The 19,881-nt window shown below is 40.6% G+C and overlaps 1 protein-coding gene across 1 annotated transcript; it reads right to left on the reverse strand.

Annotated features, from left to right (window-relative positions):
- Positions 1-2,043: 2,043 nt before the first annotated feature.
- LOC136201019 (transcription factor RAX3-like) lies at positions 2,044-3,400 on the reverse strand. Its single transcript, XM_065991546.1, has 3 exons — positions 3,168-3,400; positions 2,961-3,090; positions 2,044-2,878 (listed from the first exon to the last, which is right to left on the reverse strand). The coding sequence occupies exons 1-3, from the start codon at positions 3,301-3,303 to the stop codon at positions 2,173-2,175; spliced, it is 972 nt and encodes a 323-aa protein (XP_065847618.1). The 5' UTR covers positions 3,304-3,400; the 3' UTR covers positions 2,044-2,172.
- Positions 3,401-19,881: the final 16,481 nt, after the last annotated feature.

A 19,881-nucleotide genomic window follows, 5' to 3' on the forward strand; every position in this document is an offset into this window, starting at 1 on the left:
CCTAGTATTTCTACTCGAGGACATCGGGACGATTGGCACTGCCTTCCAGCAGCTGCAATTTACTTTTACTAATAGGCCTTCTCATGAGTTAGCTTTGTTGGGTTCTAGGTGCCAAGAAGCCGTTCTTTTACTAGAAGAATCCTCTAGTTTTCTCTTAGAGTTTGTAACCAAGAATGCTCATTCATTCAATTTATATTAAACATTTTCATAAAAATATATATATATATTTTTTTTGTATTGTATCAATCAATTTAAAAAGAGGGCGAGCCTTGGCGCAACGGTAAAACGTTGTTGCCGTGTGACCTGAGGTCACGGGTTCGAGTCTTAGGAGCGGCCTCTTGCCAATTAAATTGGCAAGGGAAGGCTTGCCCCCAATACACCCTTGTGGTGGTATCCCTCCCCGGACCCTCGCTCAGCGGGGACGCGTAATGCGACCGGGCCGCCCTTATCAATCAATTTAAACATTTATATATATTGGTTTCTTAAAATCAAGTAGTTAAGAATTTAAACTTTAACAACCTTATTTATTGAGAGTTTCTTATTTATTACTGAGTTTCAATATATGATGGAATGAATCTATGTTATACACCCTTTAACTTTAAATTTAATGGACGTTTGCATACTGGATGTATCAAAAGACAATATTAAAACTATTTTACACTTCATCTATCAAATTATACTTAAATGAATTGATTTATTAACATTTATTATCAGAATCCTTGGTCGGTTGCTAAATTATCTATAGAAAGACTTAGTATTATCTTTATTGTCTTCAGTGCTGCCTTATTTTGTTCAAAATGAGCTGCTCAAGTTTGAAAAAATACTGATATATACCTGCACTACTTACATCTAATCTAATCTAATACTAATACTACCACCTGTACTTAACCACTATTTAAATATGCATATTGACTCGATGTTTTGGCTGACTCATGACCAGCTACTTTATAAATTCTGACATTGAACTCAAGCTCAACGAACATATGAAACAGAAAAATAAAAATATATAAACAAAGAAGAACCTTTAAGTTAATTTGAAGATTGGAAACACTAATATATAATATATATACTTTATAAATTATATATAAAAATTAAGAAGCAGGTACATGATTAGGTTAATTTTGCTTCAAAGGTCAAAATCGTTAGCAGCCATATACTTTTTTAGGATGAAACATATGATTGAATTAGATATAGTTAAAAAAATGGCTCTAGTTAACTTGTACTTATGGTTTATATCCCTAATAACTAGAGATTAGGTTTCTTAATCCAATATATTTACTAACACTAATGTTCATATAGTCACTAACTGACTAAATAAATTTATCCAATCAAGGTTAAATATAAGCTTATTAAAATTTTAGAATGGATTGAATTAAGTTCATTTTAAGGTAAAATTCTAATTGACATAGATCTACAAGTGATCGACTAAACATGTGAACACTATTGATTAACTAACAAACCCTAATATCTATATACAGGAATGGATAACATCTTCAACCAAAGTGTCGAATATATATAATATCTATATACAGGAATGAATAACATCTTCAACCAAAGTGTCGAATATATATAAGGGTATGAAACTTTAGTATAATTAGTAAATTTTCAAGCTCATCACTATCAGTGTGTCAGAATTTACAGCAACAAACAATATCTACTTAATAATTAATTATTTATTTTAATCTATATATATTCTAATCCTGCCTTCCCTATTGAACGATGTTTCTTATTAAGGATTTCATCTCTATTTCTTGAACCTTACAACATGTGTTTCAAAAATTAATAAATCTAACTGAAATTTGATTAACAGTTTATGTTGGTAGATAAGATTAAAAAAACAAAATAACTTTTATTATAATTACCTGGGACATAGTCAATGCTCATATATATTAAGAGTTAAGGGAGGAAAGAATCAAGAATGTCTGTTGAAGTCTACAATATCTGAATTATTAATGATTCAACAAATGTGTGCCAACATAAATCAACTTTCTGAAATAGACTAAAAGAGAGCTCACAATGACACCCAACTGAACTAGTTAGACATGATAATAAACATAATCGCATACCGAGTTTAAAATTAATATTAGGGTTTTCGTAGAGATTTGAACACAAAGTTCCCCTAATTGCAACAATTAAATCTATATTAATTATGTAATAATGTACATCATATGATTATAAAGATCCAGGGTACCTCATCTGATCATCAAAAGCACAATCTTGCATCAATCTTTGTTGTATTTCTTCACAGTTTGAAGCCACAGAACAAGGATAATTAATCATTGAGCTCATCTCCCCCACCTGTGACCCACTACTTAACATATCATAATGATCAGATAGTAGAAATTCCAGCCCATCAAATTTTTGATTGTTGCTATATGAAATCTCATCAACTGCCCCAGCCAAATTGCTATGTCCTTGTAAAATTTGCAATCCAGCTGACAAATTGTACTGTGTTTGTCCCAATTCCATTGAAGTAGAAGAAGATGAGATATTAACAGATTGATCATAAATCTGGTTCGGAGCATATGATACAACATCATTAGGGAATTGAGGATTAAAAATTTGATTATGATCATCAGAAAACTTTCCTCCAAGCTTAACAAGCAGTTTCCGGATAGAAGCATGATCATTAAAGGCTTGTTCTTGGGTAGAGTATGGTGTGGGAGCAAGCAAAGGAAGCTCAGGCCAGTAGGAATTTTGATCAGTTGAATTAATGATTGAGTTGCTGCGATTTCCTCTCTTTAGACCAGTGTTTCCTCTCCGAGAATATTGGTCTTTTCTTTGCTTTCCAAAAAGCTTCTTCTTCAGCCTTGTGTTCCAGTAATTTTTGATGTCATTGTCAGTTCTTCCTGGCAATTGGGCTGCAATTATAGACCATCTGTTCTTCCATACAAAAATTAAGTCCAAACTTTAGTCTAAAATATGTAGCTACTATAGAAAAGAGTTGAATTTAATTTTACCTGCTCCCAATACTAATATAAAGGCTGCAAATGATGTTATCTTCTTCCTCAGAGAAGCCACCATGTTTTAAATTGGGGCGAAGATAGTTCAACCATCTGAGACGGCAACTCTTTCCACATCTTTTAAGGCCTGTTGATGAATCAGAAACATATTAGTTTTATGAATCAAATGGAAAAATTAAAAGAAAGAGAGAGAAAGAAAGATACCAATTTTTTGAGGCAAAGCAATCCAGTTACCACCAGTACCATGGTTGTCTATATAAGATTTAAGCTTGGCATCTTCTTCAGGAGACCATGGGCCTTTCTTCACGTTGGCTTTGTCACAGCAAGGAGCTCTTCCCATACCTTCTGAGCTATTTTGATGTTTTCAATTAGAAGCTCTTTCTATCTCAAAAAAAAAGAAGAAAAGGAAGCAATTATGAGAGAGAGAGAGAGAATGGTTGGTTTGCTAATGAGAATTATAAAGGAGGAGGGTATGGGATGATAGGATAATAAAGTTATATAAATATAAAAATATAGAAAATGGAATGCCAGAACAGGAGCATAGGGTTTTTCTTCTTGTCTTTCTTTGTTACTCCAGAATCATGTTTTTTCTTTCTTGGTAAACTCTATTTCATCCTTATAATTTTACAATTATACACGTGATTGTAATTATATATACATACATTTATCTAAATTAAATTTTAGAGTTTTTCTAATAATAAATATTATTTTATATTAGTATGAATAATTTCGACATCATTATAAAAACAAAATATAGTACATATATATTCGCATTTCATAGGCATATAAAAATGCCCTAATAAGTAGGATAATATTTAATTTATGCGTTTTTATGTGGCATTGGTTTAAGGGGATTGATAGTTTTAAATTTTAAGCTAAATTATAAACCGAAAAAAAAAAATACTTGGTTTCATTTTTTCTTTTTTTAAATCAATCCTTGTAAATTTTTGCGTAATTAAAAAAAAACTATGTTTTGCACCTTTATTGTTGAAGCATGAACACGAATATGAACATAAAAAATGTAAATTTACCTCACATAGTAATGGGATAAGTCGCCGACGAGGTCGTGCTCTTTAAAACATTCACGGAACTACCTTTAGATAGTGTAAGTAGTATAAAGCATCCAGGATAAAACAATCCACTAAAAAAAATACAATTTCGTATTACACAGTACAAACTCGGTCAGAAAATACACTCGTTTGTAAAGGAAGCAGAAAAAATTTCAGTGTAAAAGAATACAGAAATACCAAACCTATATGATAACAGGTAGCGAAATTCTGATCTACCTCCGTCCCTGTGGGGGCGTCGTTGGGTTCGACGGGGGGAAGCTCAGATGCCAAAGTCAGTAAGAGGAATCAAGGAAACAAACTGAATTGACAAAGGTTATAAGAATGTGTACCTCGATAGCCTAGGGGATCGGGCTATATATATAGCTGGGAAGTTGTAACCTTCAGGTAACTAGAAAGTCTCCATTAATGCTTCATTAATGGCGGTTACGAGTTATCCTTAACCTGGCGGTTTAGCTAATTAATAACTCATTAATGATCTTTTATGGCCGAGTCGACGGCCAGCCGTTATAGAGGCGAATGGAGAGATTCGCCTCATAGGTCCGCCAGCGGATCTCTTGGAGCTGATCCGTGGAGATCCGCCAGCCAGCTTCCCCTTGGGGATCACTACGTGGCGTACTTTGAGGTGAATATCCCTTTTGGTCCTCAGGATAATATCTCGATGTTATCAGAAGCCCCCCCAAAATGCCCTTAAAGTCCTTTAGAGCTTTTGGACTTCCGCGCGCCGTCATAAACACTTGCATTAATGAGCACACTGTTCAATGCCATTGGACGATCGACACGTGTAGTGGACACACTGTCCCAGGAAGGAGAAAACTCTCTTCTTCTTCTTCTTACGCTTTCTCTTTCTTCCTCATTTCTTCATTTTTCTCCTGCGCTCGAAGCTTTTTCTGGGATTTCTTCAGAGTTTCGCACCAAGCTTCCGATTTCTCATGTAAGTTCATTTTCTTTCGCTTAACTTTTTCCTGGATGTTTAGAAGTTCGTCTTCATCTTCTAGATCAACTTCAGAACTTTTTAATTCAACCTCTCCTCCTGAAATAGAAGTCGATTTTAGTTGGACTACCTCGTCATCGGAGAACTCTTCTTCTTCCGAGGGCACGATTAACTCCGATTTAGCTGGGTTTAGTAACTCGGCGCGTAATCATTATCAAACTCGTTCCATTAGGAACCCGACTCTTTTTCCTTCTGTCTCCGGCGCCGTTCCGGCCGGTGCATCTAGGTGGTTTCCGGGGACAATGGCCTCTTCTTCAATTCCTCCTAAGAAAAAGAATCCCCGAGCGGAGTCTACTCCGTCTCGTATGAGCGCCGCGGATCTAGTGGATCTGGCGAATCGCTTCCCCTGGATCAAGAACTATGAAACTCAGCTTGCCGCATCTCATCAACGTCCTTCCTGTCCGCCTAGCGGTTTCCTTACAATATACTGTAGTCACGTGGAGAGAGGATTCCGACTTCCTCTTCCAAAGATGATGGCGGACATCCTCTCCTACTTTGACATCACGGTTAGCCAGCTACATCCCAACTGCTGGTTGGATATCGCGTTAGACTGCTACCTCGCCTCAAATTTAGGAGTAGTATATACGGGTCGTATCTTTAGAGCTTTTCACAAACCATCAAAACGGAAGTCCGAATCCTATCTTTCGTTCGCCAAATTCGGAGTGTATTCGCCCTTTAGTGACAAAATGTCCAATGTTCATTGCTGGGATGAGAGATTCTTCTACGTGAAGATAAAAGATGGCGAACCACTGGGTTTTCCTTCATTTTGGAATCCCAGGCCGTTGCATATGGCGGGCGATATGCGAATTTTAACGGATAGTGATGAGAAGGTGGCGGAGCTCATGAAGCAGATCAAGGCGGATGCATGGACATATGCGGATGCCTTAGCTTTCATGATGAGTGATATTCCATTGATTCGCCGGGAAGGGATCAATTCATTTACTCAAAGATTACGCAATTTGACCAAGGTACCTTTCATTTCTTCGTGAACTTTGATTATTTTAATGTTTTCCTTGGCAGGGGTTTATCTAAGGCCAATCACGCTCTTGCAGAGAAGCGTAAGAAGTTTCTGGAGGCTGAAGCACGCAAGAAAGATCAAGCGGCGAATCCTCAAGCGGATACTGGAAAACGTCCTGCAGAAACAGTGGTTGAGCCGCCACTAAAGAGGAGGAAGCCTAACACCACTAGAGGTCTTAAGCTTATGGCGGATGCCCTGAGGTCCGCCAAGCCTGCTGGGGAGATTGCACAGGTAGGTTACCTTGATCTTTATTTGTTCATTAAGTTTTGAACTTGAGTTCTGACCCTAGAACGTTTGTGTAGACGGCGAAGCCCGATATCGGTGGATACTGGTCCGCCAAATTTGGAGCCCAAGGTTCTTTCGAGAATGAATCCATTCTAAACGATTTGGATGAGGCCTTGGGTCAGGTGGGCGAAGTGCAGAGGAACTATAGCCAGATTCCTGGTTCCATTCATGCCCAAAAGGGGAAGACGGAGCTCCTTTCGGTGAGTTTCTTTAGAAAGGATGCAGACAATATTAGTTCCTTAATCCTTTTTGCCTTTTGATTGAATCGTTTGTTTTTGGACAGTTGTATGCTCGCCTACGTACTATGGAAACTGAGCTCCTTCAGAATGTGGCGGATAAGGCAACTATCGAGAGGCTAGAGAAAGAGATAGTGGAAGCCAATTCCACTATCGCTTCTGTTAATGCAGGTCTTGCTTCCGCGAATGCCAACCTTACTTCCGCCACAGCCGCCCTAGTTCTCAGGGATGAGGAAATTAAGAGGTTAAAGGCAAAGATTGTGTCTGATGCCAAAAGCCATGAAGACGCCCTTGGAGAAGCTAAATACATGGCGGGTGAACAAGCCTTTTATTATGGTGAGATGCTTATGGCGTACTTCTCCTTGGCGCATCCTGAGACTAACTTCACCGATCCGCAATTCACCGTCCCCGAACCAGAAGATGTGGTGAAGTTCAATAAGATGTCAGACGCTAAGGAGTACCTCCGTGATTACGTTCGGAGATGGATGAAGGGGCCTGTGGAAGAAACCAAACCCTCTACTACGGTCTTGGCGGATGAGCTTGAAGAAGTGCCCCTCAAGGCGAATGCAGGACCAATTCCTGATCAGGCTCTTCCCCTTGGTCCCACATCTTCGGTGGATAAGGAGGTATCTTCTGATGGCGTGTCTGCGGATGTGGAGAAGGAGGATCCCCAAGCAAGCTCTGTGGGCGAAGAAAGCGCAAAGGAGGATGCTCCTATTGTTGCTTAGCTTGCTTTTATTTGTGACATTGTAAAAACATTTTTAAGTACAATTTGTTTTGATCTTTTATGGAAGCTATGTTATTTTACCTTTACATTTGCGTAAGGAAAACTCCGCCTGTGAGGGTCACTTGGTGGCCTTTACAGCCGGTCCCAAGCCCGGAAAAAGGAGGAGGGTTGCGGTAGGTTTGTGGCGGCCAGCGTAAAACTTAGCCACATCTTATGACTTTCGTTAGAATGCGCTGACAAGAAAGACGGGCATATTGAGTGGTTGGTAGGTCAGCATATGCCAAATGAGGGGTATTTTACCCCTATCTTTTAGCGTGATTTACGGGTTGATTTTGGATAAAATAAATAAGTTTAATTACAAAATAAAGTGTTTTTGATAAAATAAAGAGATAAAAATAAATCTCGTACTTTCAGTTTATTTTCCTCGTTTTTTATTAGTTTAGGAAATAAAAACGTCAAGCTAACTCGGCTCTCAAGATTTGTATTTCAGGTACGAGAAAGGAGCAAAAATCCACTCCATACGCGGGGCGTATAATCCCCTACGTGGGGCGTGAAACATGGTGTCGGTAATGATTGCCTTATCCGCAGAAGCCATGTGGAACTGACTCAGCATACGCGGGGCGTATGACACATGTCGGCAATAATTGGCCTAATCCTGAAAGTCAGACTGCATTGTCTCCCAGAGTCAACTCTCCTTACGCGGGGCGTACCACCATATACGCGGGGCGTAAAAGGCAGTTCCTCAACATAAAAAGATCAGAGACTCTTTTACGCGGGGCGTACTTCAGCTACGCACGGCGTAAAAGCACCAATTCAAGCAATAAAACTCTAGAGACTCAAACATGCGGGGCGTACAATCTTTTACGCAGGGCGTGCTTGAGACAACAAGACAACGAATTGGTCCACATGCAGGAGATTTCTGACGGAATGGGCATTTACGCGGGGCGTAGACCAATATACGCAGGGCGTATCATGGGATTTCTGCACCAAATAATGTTGCTCCATACTTGTGCTTTGTGAAATTACAAACTTGCCCTTGCTTGATATCTATAAATAAGAAGCTCTTGAACTTCATTTGACACCAATTACATACTAGAGAGCTACACTATACTCTTTTCTTTCCTTGTAATTTAGATTCAGATTTTGTAAGTTAAACTCTCCCCCTCGAGAGCTTGTTCGTTGTTCTGGCGCTCCATTAACGTTCCGTTCCACCATTCGTCACCAAGCTCGAGAGTTCCACCTCCACGACCTAGGAGACGGCTTTGAGTCCGGTTAGCTAGTTCCAAGGGCGGATTCTCCCTTTTTACTTGCTAATTAGCTTGTACTCTTCCTATGTCCTAGGCTTGGTTGTATTTCATCTAATCACTTTCCATATTTATAATTTATGATTTATAATCTCTATTTCCCTTTATGTGTTAATGTTTATTGCTTGTTTTGATATTGATAATTGATTATTGTGTAGGAGAACGTGATTACCGCCGCCATTCGGGCTATCTTTAGGGAGTTATATAGGTGTTGCCTTACCGGAAGTGACAAACCGGAAACCGTAGGAATTGACAAGCCACGGAACTTATGGGCCCTAGTTTTTAATTCCCTCGCATTAGACACGCCTTGACTAGGAACACGTAGTCTAAGTACTTCACGGTTCAGTTCTACTACAATTGGTCGTCTTTGCAAGAGTAAACTATTATCCGTATACATTTAGAGTCATTATTTATCATGGTTATAACTTATCATATTGATGCGGTTTCTGCGAAACCTCACTAAGGGATAAGTGTACCCCGTCGTTATCAAGTAATAAATTTCTGGTTTAAGTCCAGGTTATCGTCCACAGGATTTATTTCTTCAAGTATCAAGCTACTCGGTCTCGGATGCTATCTAGGCTTAGGGGGTTTTGAGTTTGGTTTGTTTAATTAATCTACTCCTAGGTTGAATTATACTAATCCTAGCTAAGTTATCTAATTCTAACTAAATTATCTAAGTTATTCTATGCCTAACTAAGTTACTCTACCCCTAATTGATCTTTCATTGATGAAACTATTCGAAGGAACATGGTATGAACGATAATAATAAAGATAGATTATCAAGTCTATTGAATAAAAACCTAATATGAGTCACTTGTATTCAAGGTGATTAACCCTACTTACCCTCTTGAGGTTCCTAGCGCGTGATTCCCTAAGGCCGAAACTAGGTCTAAGGCTCAGTAAATTGGCGCTTAATCAACTAAGAGGTCGTCAATCTCCTAGGCTCTGACTAGGTCAGATTCAGCTCGCAATATGTGCCTACTAGATTTTGGGGCTTTTGAATGAGTTAAACCAATTGAATAAAGCGTAAGACAGAGATTAGACAAATAATCATAGAACAAAACAAGAGCTAAATTATTATTAAAGGCGAAGATAATTGTCACAAGATACAATAAGTCAAGTTCGGCAACTGTATCAAAGAGTACAAACAAGGAAAGATAAAAGGAGATACAAAAATCCCTTTCAGGGAACCTGTTTACTCTGCAGCCGGCGACTTAATCTTAAGGACGGACCTTGGTAATTCCTCGGTAGAAAGCTTTGAAGGAGCTTCAATGGAGGTTGAGGAAGATGGAGAAGATGGAGAGGCATTACAAGGGGAAAGCTAAAATAATTTACAAAAACGAAAGATGTCTAATTACAATAGAAAAATCCTATTTATAGACGCGTCTCGGGCCTCGTTTTAACCTATTTTCATGTCCTAGTTGGTGTAGGAAGACGTGGGGCCGAACGTGGCTTCGTGGGGGCGGAATTGGTCTTTTTGACCAATTCCCGCAGGGCTGCTCACCGAGCAGGGAAGGCTGCTCGCGCCGAGCAGCCCCCTGCTCGCCGAGCAAGCGCCTGGTGGCCTGCTCGGCGAGCAGGCGCCTGGCGCCCTGCTCGGCGAGCAGGCCACCAGGGGCCTGCTCGGCGAGCAGAAATGGCCCGTGGGACCCTGCTCGCCGAGCGTTTTCGCCCGAAGCGTGCTCGATTCAAGCTTGATGAATTCTATGCCCTTTTTCGTCCGAACTTACACCTGCACACGCATAAAAACTCTGGAAAACATTAGTCTAAAAGCCAAATTGATCCGTCAATCGCTTATTTTGAGCAAACGCTTCGTTTGGTGCGACTTTTGACGGACCAATTAGCTTCAAAAGATAACGGAATTCTAATATGCATGCTATTTCGGCCGTATTTGCCTCAATTGATCACAAAACGAGCCTAAACGACGAAAAGTAAATAGAACGTTTCCAATTCCTAACTAACTCACACAAAAGCATTTAAATGCGAGAATTGCTCGCTTATTAACCAAATAACTCTAAAACCCGTCCTAAAACCGTACCCAAAGATAGGGGTTTTTGACCCCTATCAAACCTCCTCGCACTTAAAACTTTACTTGTCCCCAAGTAAACTAAAAACTAAACCCGCCATCACAAGCAAGCTAGAAAACCTCCCGGTTTGACTAGGTGCTTGACACAACTTCGAGCATCTGTAATTACATGCATTCGAAAATACAAAGTAGAGACACGATATCCAAAAGCCGCATTTCAATTATCATGGGTCATAGTTTTAAGCAAATGGACACATGTTCAATTAAACGAGTTTAAGGGGATCGCTAAGTAAAACACCTCACCATAGGTAGTTCACTCATTCACACAATTTTGGTGGCTAAAGTGTTTACTCTCGACTTATGTTCTTGCTTAGGATTACGTTGATTTTGCACGTTCATCTGAGTTCCTCTACTATGCTATATGACTCCGATGATATCAAAAACAGCCTCTAATTGGGGTTGTAATGTGGTTAGAGGGTTAAAGGTACAACAAGGGTTAAAAGTTCTAGCGCTACAAAAACAAAGTTAAAATGGCTTTAGCAAATACGAAGTGACTGAGCTTTTTATTCATCCCTTATTTTTTCTTTTGGGATGTTTTCTTGAGACGTTTTTTTGATTTTTAGGAACTGGGGAATGAAGTTCTTCCCTCTTGTTCGTCTCTTTTCTTTTCTTTTTTCTGTTTTTCTCTTCTTCTTTTTTTTCTTTTTCTTTTTTTTTCTTTTTTGGATAGTGATTCTCATTCACTTCTTAGCCTTTTGGCTTGCTATTGTAATGCCATAAACAAAGATAAAGCGCTAGAAGAAAACAAAGGCTCAATTCGAGCTTTGCAAAAAATTTGGGTTAAGTAGCGAACCAAGTTGTGGTTTGCAAAAACAGGTTAGAACGAAAGAAAAATCTACAAACTACAAAAATATAGGCTCAAAGGGGCTTCCTAGAGTGGATGAAAAAGAGAAAATAAGGTAAAGAAAAGGGTTAATTCTAATGAGGCTGATTCATCGTTTATCATCTCAAATCATTGCATGTAGGTTCAACACAGTATTAGGTGCAAAATCTGTAATCTTCCACAAGTCAAAGCATTCACACAAAAATGTCAAGAAAAAGAGCTTTTTGATGTTCGCTCTTAGGCTCAAATTCAGGTCACAATTCTTTGGGTTTCAATTTTGTGTTTACTAGTTTTCCCCAAACTCAAGTTTAATATCACATGCCTTCAATTCTTAAGTTATCTACCTAAGTAATGATTTTAGCATTTCTTCAAAAGTAGGGTCTAAATGCAAACTGTAGCTCATGCTTTTACAGATACAAGAGTTGTGTCCTATGCCTAAACTAGTTGTCATGCAATTTTAGCTTCGGTTCTCAGCCCTCAAAGACAAATAACGAAGTTTAGATTCGAAGGAGGTTCACGGTTTTAGGTCCTAAACATGCAAAAACATACACAAAACCTAAAAAACGCTAAACTAAACTAGACACGACGCAACAAAAATTTAAAAATTATACAAATTTTTGTAAGTTTGTCTACCCCTCCTCCTCACACTTAAAATATGCAATAAGTTCCAACATTGCATCTAAAACCATCAAGCGCATGTGCAAAAAAAGTTAGGGTGGAGAAGACAACTTACTAACCAAAGTTAAAAACAGAAATCTATAATTGAAAAAAGAAAAACAAACCTAGAAAAAGTTTAATCCAAACTTGGGTTGCCTCCCAAGAAGCGCTACTTTATAGTCGGTTAGCTCGACATGGAGTTCCTTTCTAGGTGTAAGCTTCTACTCGCGTTAGGAACTCGAACTCCTTGAGAAATAACCCGTACCTACAAAACGGATTAAGAGCCTCTAATAAGTTTAATGAAAGCAGGAGGTCGAATTTAAACATATTATGAAAAAGTTTGGTTTGCTCCCTTTTGGATTCTCTTAGTAGGTCGAAGAGAATGAAAACTTCTGAGCATGAAGCAAACCTAAACTTTTCTAATTTTTGAGGAAAAGGTAGTTGAGATACACAAGTTTTGATTTGATCTTTTATCTCTATCACATGATTCAGAATTTCAGATTTTGAACCGGGGTTGCTTACCGCTTCCGGTTCCTCACTTACCTCGAGTGATGCATGTGATAGTGGACTTGGTTCTACCTTTTTGTCATTCCTCAAAGAGATGGCTTGAGCTGATTCCCTTTGTGGGACTTTTATGTTTTCCTTTATGCTTGGGAGGGCATCTCGGGAGTGCTCTTGCATCTCATGGTTTATTTGAGCCAATTGGTTGCTCAAGTCCTTGCAAACCTCCTCATTGATTGTAAGTCGGGCTGATATTCCTTTCAAAAGGGACATCACCTCATCTCGTGAGCTACAGGGTTGTGGAGGAACTTGGCTTGCTTTCTCGTAAGGGAACATTCTCAATTCGTTTTCCATGTGCTCATTAACAAACCTATTTGGAGGCCTCAGCATGTTAGGGTTCCCGTAGGACAGATTTGAGTGTTGAGGTCTCCTCCAATCACTACCATAAAATCTGTAAGAATTGGGGTTAGAATTATACCTTTGGTGATTACCCACAAAACTTACACTTTCATTGGTGTTGAGGCTCAGTTTCGCCATCAAGATATCCATTTTCTCATTTAAGTCGGCCATGGAGGGATTGGGAGCCTCATTCTCCAGGGTATGAATGTATTGTCTTGATGGGATAGTAAACTTTTGAGCTTGCCACTCGACTTTTTCTTGCCAATTCATTGATCAGAGAATGCTGAGAAAAAGTGAAGTTCTAGCACAAAAGTTGATAAGTAACAGTATACAGATATGAACAAGTATAGAAAAGTATAAAGAAATCATATATCAACAAGTATAAACGATATAAAAAAAGATATTCACAATGAATGCCTAAACTAACAAATCAACCTTTGGTTCGATATTGCAGAAGAAATAAATCCCCGGCAACGGCGCCAAAATATTGATGCGGTTTCTGCAAAACCTCACTAAGGGATAAGTGTACCCCGTCGTTATCAAGTAATAAATTTCTGGTTTAAGTCCAGGTTATCGTCCACAGGATTTATTTCTGCAAGTATCAAGCTACTCGGTCTCGGATGTTATCTAGGCTTAGGGGGTTTTGAGTTTGGTTTGTTTAATTAATCTACTCCTAGGTTGAATTATACTAATCCTAGCTAAGTTATCTAATTCTAACTAAATTATCTAAGTTATTCTACGCCTAATTAAGTTACTCTACCCCTAATTGATCTTTCATTAATGAAACTATTCGAAGGAACATGGTATGAACGATAATAATAAAGATAGATTATCAAGTCTATTGAATAAAAACCTAATCTGAGTCACTTGTATTCAAGGCGATTAACCCTACTTACCCTCCTGAGGTTCCTAGCGTGTGATTCCCTAAGGCTGAAACTAGGTCTAAGGCTCAGTAAATTGGCGCTTAATCAACTAAGAGGTCGTCAATCTCCTAGGCTCTGACTAGGTCAGATTCAGCTCGCAATATGTGCCTACTAGATTTTGGGGCTTTTGAATGAGTTAAACCAATTGAATAAAGCGTAAGACAGAGATTAGACAAATAATCATAGAACAAAACAAGAGCTAAATTATTATTAAAGGCGAAGATAATTGTCACAAGATACAATAAGTCAAGTTCGGCAACTGTATCAAAGAGTACAAACAAGGAAAGATAAAAGGAGATACAAAAATCCCTTTCAGGGAACCTGTTTACTCTGCAGCCGGCGACTTAATCTTAAGGACGGACCTTGGTAATTCCTCGGTAGAAAGCTTTGAAGGAGCTTCAATGGAGGTTGAGGAAAATGGAGAAGATGGAGAGGAATTACAAGGGGAAAGCTAAAATAATTTACAAAAACGAAAGATGTCTAATTACAATAGAAAAATCCTATTTATAGACGCGTCTTGGGCCTCGTTTTAACCTATTTTCGTGTCTTAGTTGGTGTAGGAAGACGTGGGGCCGAATGTGGCTTCGTGGGGGCGGAATTGGTCTTTTTGACCAATTCCCACAGGGCTGCTCGCCGAGCAGGGAAGGCTGCTCGGCAAGCAGGGCTGCTCATGCCGAGCAGCCCCCTGCTCGCCGAGCAAGCGCCTGGTGGCCTGCTCGACGAGCAGAAATGGCCCGTGGGACCCTGCTCGCCGAGCGTTTTCGCCCGAAGCGTGCTCGATTCAAGCTTGATGAATTCTATGCCCTTTTTCGTCTGAACTTACACCTGCACACGCATAAAAACTCTGGAAAACATTAGTCTAAAAGCCAAATTGATCCGTCAATCGCTTATTTTGAGCAAACGCTTCGTTTGGTGCGACTTTTGACGGACCAATTAGCTTCAAAAGATAACGGAATTCTAATATGCATGCTATTTCGGCCGTATTTGCCTCAATTGATCACAAAACGAGCCTAAACGACGAAAAGTAAATAGAACGTTTCCAATTCCTAACTAACTCACACAAAAGCATTTAAATGCGAGAATTGCTCGCTTATTAACCAAATAACTCTAAAACCCGTCCTAAAACCGTACCCAAAGATAGGGGTTTTTGACCCCTATCACATATTCATCCCACTTCATAGAGTTTTAGCTACATAAATCTGTGTCGCCAATAGCGAGGAATAGTGTGTAGTTGTGTCTTACTTAACCCCAAAGTGATTACCGCTTAATTAACATACGAAACCGAGTCGTCTAATACTTGTAATTATAAATCCCGTGGATTCGATACCCGGTCTTAACCGGATTATTACTTGATACGACGGGGTACACTTGCCCCTAAGTAGTGACGTCTATTGAATTTAGAGCAATTAGAAAGACCACATCCATAGTCCCATAGCACACTCATATCACACTACATCCGTAAACACAGCTAGACGAATCGCGCTATCAAGTTTTTGGCGCCGTTGCCGGGATTTATAATATCTTGCAATATTAGACAAAAACGTTTTATTGTTAGTTTAAGCATTCTTAAATATTATTTTCTCTTTTTGTGAATAATTTATTTCGTTTTATGTTACTAATGATTTGTTTCATGGTATGATGCTTCATAGTCATCATCGGTGGGACGACCGCATGGAAGACGAATGCCCACACTCAATCTCGGAATTCGATGTGATAAACTCTTTGCTTAAAGATATTCATGAAGGATTATCTAACACTGAGATATATTTCAGGGAAATAGAAAATCTATGGGCCAGATTGAAGTCTCCTCTTGATTCCGCCGCGGACGAATCAATTCGAGATTCCAATTCGGTTCGTCAAAATGCGAAGCTCGAGTTAATTGAGTTTTCTCAAAAGGATTCCCCAAAGAATAAAAGTCGTTTCAGTTGTGAGAAAACGGACATCGATGAACCGGTTGTGTGCGGACCCATGGAAATAAATCCAAAGTTAGAAGAGTCGGAGGTTCCCTCTACCTCGGAACATCTCGCTCCTTTTGAACTACCAAAGGAGTCAAAAAGGGAGCAAACTAAACTTTTCGATAATTTCTGTACATATAGTTTTTGGTTTTTGTCAAATTCTTTTGAAGCGAACAATCCGTTTTGCAGGTACGGGTTGTTTATTCAAGAATTTGAATTCCTAACACGAATGGAAGCATACACCTAGGAGGAAGTTCAAAGTCGAGCTACTTCGACTCAAAACGTAGCACCGGTTTGAACTCCTCGAACCACTTATCTATATGTATTATAAACTTTATTCCATTTCTTTATTTTGCATTGTTGTTCTATTTTCATCTTCACTTTATTTTATTTTCTTCTATTTTCTTTTATTTTTATAACACCAAAAGAAAAACAAATCCCTTTTTAATCCAAATTTTATGACACGTGGGGCGTACGCACCTATACGTCCCGCGTATCTACATGTCTGATCCTCATTCACAATAAAAGACACGGTACGCGGGGCGTCTCTCCTACCACGCCCCGCGTACACTTTACTTTTCGTCACTTTTTGAATAAATGCCACGTGGGAGGACACGCGGAACGTACCCCAGGGCACGCCCCGCGTATGCTCGGGGAGTTGTGAATTACAACTCCACATGGCAACTCCCTTTCCCTCAAACTTCCCATCATTCATCTTCCCCATACACCTTTTCCACTTCCACACTCCACCTTCCTTTCCATCCAATCAACTTCCATCCTTCCAAATTCAAATTTTCAACTTCCCTCCATAATAAATTTTCATTAACTACCCCCCCTAATTACAAATTAATAAAAATTAAAAAAAGTCATAAATAAAACATAAAAATCATAAAATTAATTAAAAATCATTAAACACTCAAAAACCCAAAAATAAAAATCAGAAAATTACCAAAACCACAAAAATCCTTCATCTTCCGTCCTCATACGCGGGGCGTAACCCCATTTACGCCCCGCGTCTTCGCCCTTTTTGTCATCAAAAAGGAGTAGGAGGTCCGATACACGTGGCGTAACCCCAATTACGCCGCGCGTATCTCACCATTCTTGCGCAAAAATAACATCAGGGGGAGGGATACGCGTGGCGTGGCCCCTTTACGCCCCGCGTACCCCTCTAGGAATCCGAGTTTTGCTTGGATTCCCCACTTCTCATCTATTTATATCTCCCTTTTCTCCCTTCCCTTCCTCACAACTATCTCAACTCTCTCCCAACCTTCTTCCACCTTCTCTCAATCCTTCTCCATTCCTAACTATTGCCATGGCACGAAAGAGAGCCGCCGACATGCGCCCCCCACGGTCCACTCGGGCCCGATCCTCCCGTTCCGCATAAAACCAACAATCACCTCCACCTCCCGAACGGGAGGGAACTCCACCACTTACCCGCCTGCACCGGGCCCTTTTTCATCTCCTAACCGAGGGGGAGGCCGAGCACTACCAAACACTTTCCGCTGCCCACTTTATAAAACTTCCGTACATTGAGCGGAACACTCTTGACCGTTTCGGCCTTGGCGGGGCCTTCGTGGAGCGCCTCCGTGCCCTCTCTTGGTATGATCATTTTCTTGCACGACACCACGTTTACCCCTCCTTAGTTTTGGAGTTCTACACCACCCTCACCTCTAACAATGTCCCCGGTGCCGCCCTCTTTAATTTCCGCCTTCACAACCACCCCTTCACCATTGATACCCAATGGCTCCGCAATCACTTCACCAAACAGGCGGAAAATGGTATCTCCCATTGGCCCGAGGATGTTTCCGCTCGTGATTTTTGGACCTCCATCACCGGGTCCGAGGATTATGACGTCTCCAACCTCCGCCCCTCTCTCATTCGTGATCCAATCCTCCAACTTCTCCACCGCTTCATCTCCGTCTACTTTTCGGGGAAGTCAGAATCCACCAAAGTCAACAAGGACGAACTTTTGGCACTCTATTGTTGTGTCAACAACCGTGCCTATGACATCTCCTATCTTGTGGCCGTCCAACTCCACCACATTTCCACCCGAAAGCGGGGCAAGATCGGGTTGGGCCATTTAGTCACTCTTTTCGCCACTTCCGCTCTTGGCGAGGCTACCCTTGCTCGCCTCCCAAGCCTTTTGCCTAGGCCCATGGAGAAAAATGCTTTTAAGTCCCTTAACCGTTCCACTTCGGGCCCGGGAGAGACTTCGGGGGTGGCTCATACAAACGAGGAAGGGGGTTCGGATTCGGATTCCGATTTGGGTCTCAACTTTAGCTTTCCACCTAACCATGACTTCAATGCCATCTATGCTCGGCTGGGTATCTTGGAGGATAACCAACACCGGGACCGGGTTCATTATGACTCCCAATTCGCCACCCTCAACACCCGCTTCGACTCCATCGAAGCACAACAACGGGAGGACCGGGCCCATATCGACACTCGTTTCGATGCTCTCACCGCCTCCTTCGCCTCCTACTTCAACCTCCATGGCAATCCACCTCCACCTCAACCATAGTTCCATTTCTTTGTGTTTTCCATTTCTCTTTTGATGTTTTCATGTTTTGATGTTTTGATGTTTTGATGTACCATCTTTTTATATATCAGTCATTTCCGTTTATGTTTCGTGCTATTTTTACGTTTATTTTTGCTGTTTATAATAAATCCACGCAGCGCGTACCCCATGGAACGCCCCGCGTACCCCTCATTTTCATGCATAAAAAAGTTCAGAATAGGGTTAGAGAAGAACCTAATATGCACATCAGATAGGTCAGTGATTTCATCCCTCAGAGGCGAGTCACTCATTAGGTCAATGACAGGGGATCGATGTGCCTTCTTCTTAAGTCTTCTTAATTTCTTGGTCTTTGGAGGAGAGTCAGTAGGAATAGACTCAATAGAGTCAATAGAGTCAGCAGGTGAAGCTTCTCTTAGAACAGTGTGTTCCTTTTCTGTTTGCTCAGCTTCTTCTTCTTCTTCAACCTGCTCAGTGTAGGTTGTATCATATTGGTCAGCGTCTGACTCATGTTCCTCAACATTTTCTGTCTCCTGATTGTCGAACTGACCACCCAGTTCTTCTTCCTCTTGTTCATCTTGTGGTTGCTCAATGACATCGCCAAGACTTCGTGCATAGTGTGAATCAGCGGGAATGATGAAGTCAGTGGGAGGTGCATTGATGGGTCTTAACTCAAAAGAGAGTTTCTTCTTCTTCCTCAGAGGTTGCTCATCAGTGTCTTCTCTCTCTTCTACCTCAGGCTCAGCTTGCCTTGGTCTTTTCTCAGCTGAGTTGGTGCAGTTGATTTTAGGGAAGAGGAAATTGGTCAGTATGTAATGGGCCATCTTCTGATGCTGGCCCATGGAAGTACTCGAAATCTCCCCTACATGACCATGAGGTTTACACAACTCAACGGAGTAGTTGGTTTTATCTTGGTCACCTGATTTACGAAGTATTGCTCCTTCGTTTTTTAGCTTGAGTAGTGAGGCAAGGTAAACTGGGTTGATGAAGATATCCTTTCCTCGAACCTTGGTGACCATATAGTCCCGGTCATCATCGGCGACTCTTAAGTTAGCGTAGAATTCCTTTACTAACTCAGGATAGGTATGTTCGTGAACTGAGAACAGCTCGGTCCAGCCGTTGTTTTTGATCCACTCATAGAAGGGTTGCTCAGCTTCCACAAAACCCTTTGAAAACCATCTAGAGTGGTCAACCTTGTACCCCCTCACACTCTCGTAAACTAGAGAGTAGGTGCGTTCCATGGGCTTCTTTGCCTTATCCTTCTGTTGTTTTTCTTTTGAAGAGGTGGCTTGGTCAGCCTTGGTTTGCTTCCTCGGTGTGGTGACCTTTGAGTGGTCATGCTGAGCAGGGGATTGAAGGTTTTCATCGGAGCGATTATCGATGTAACCGGCACCGGAGACATTCTGAGAATCTTTTGCCATGATTCAT

The sequence above is a fragment of the Euphorbia lathyris genome, chromosome 7, assembly GCF_963576675.1.
Source record: "Euphorbia lathyris chromosome 7, ddEupLath1.1, whole genome shotgun sequence".
Classification (NCBI taxonomy): Eukaryota; Viridiplantae; Streptophyta; class Magnoliopsida; order Malpighiales; family Euphorbiaceae; genus Euphorbia; species Euphorbia lathyris.

What these genes read in the sequence shown, in the direction of transcription:
- LOC136201019 (XM_065991546.1), bottom strand. Translation starts at nt 3,303, where the DNA reads ATGGGAAGAGCTCCTTGCTGTGACAAAGCCAACGTGAAGAAAGGCCCA. An exon ending in TGCTTTGCCTCAAAAAATTG is followed by an intron (nt 3,091 to 3,167) that starts GTATCTTTCTTT and finishes ATTCATCAACAG; the next exon opens with GCCTTAAAAGATGTGGAAAG. An exon ending in TATATTAGTATTGGGAGCAG is followed by an intron (nt 2,879 to 2,960) that starts GTAAAATTAAAT and finishes ATGGAAGAACAG; the next exon opens with ATGGTCTATAATTGCAGCCC.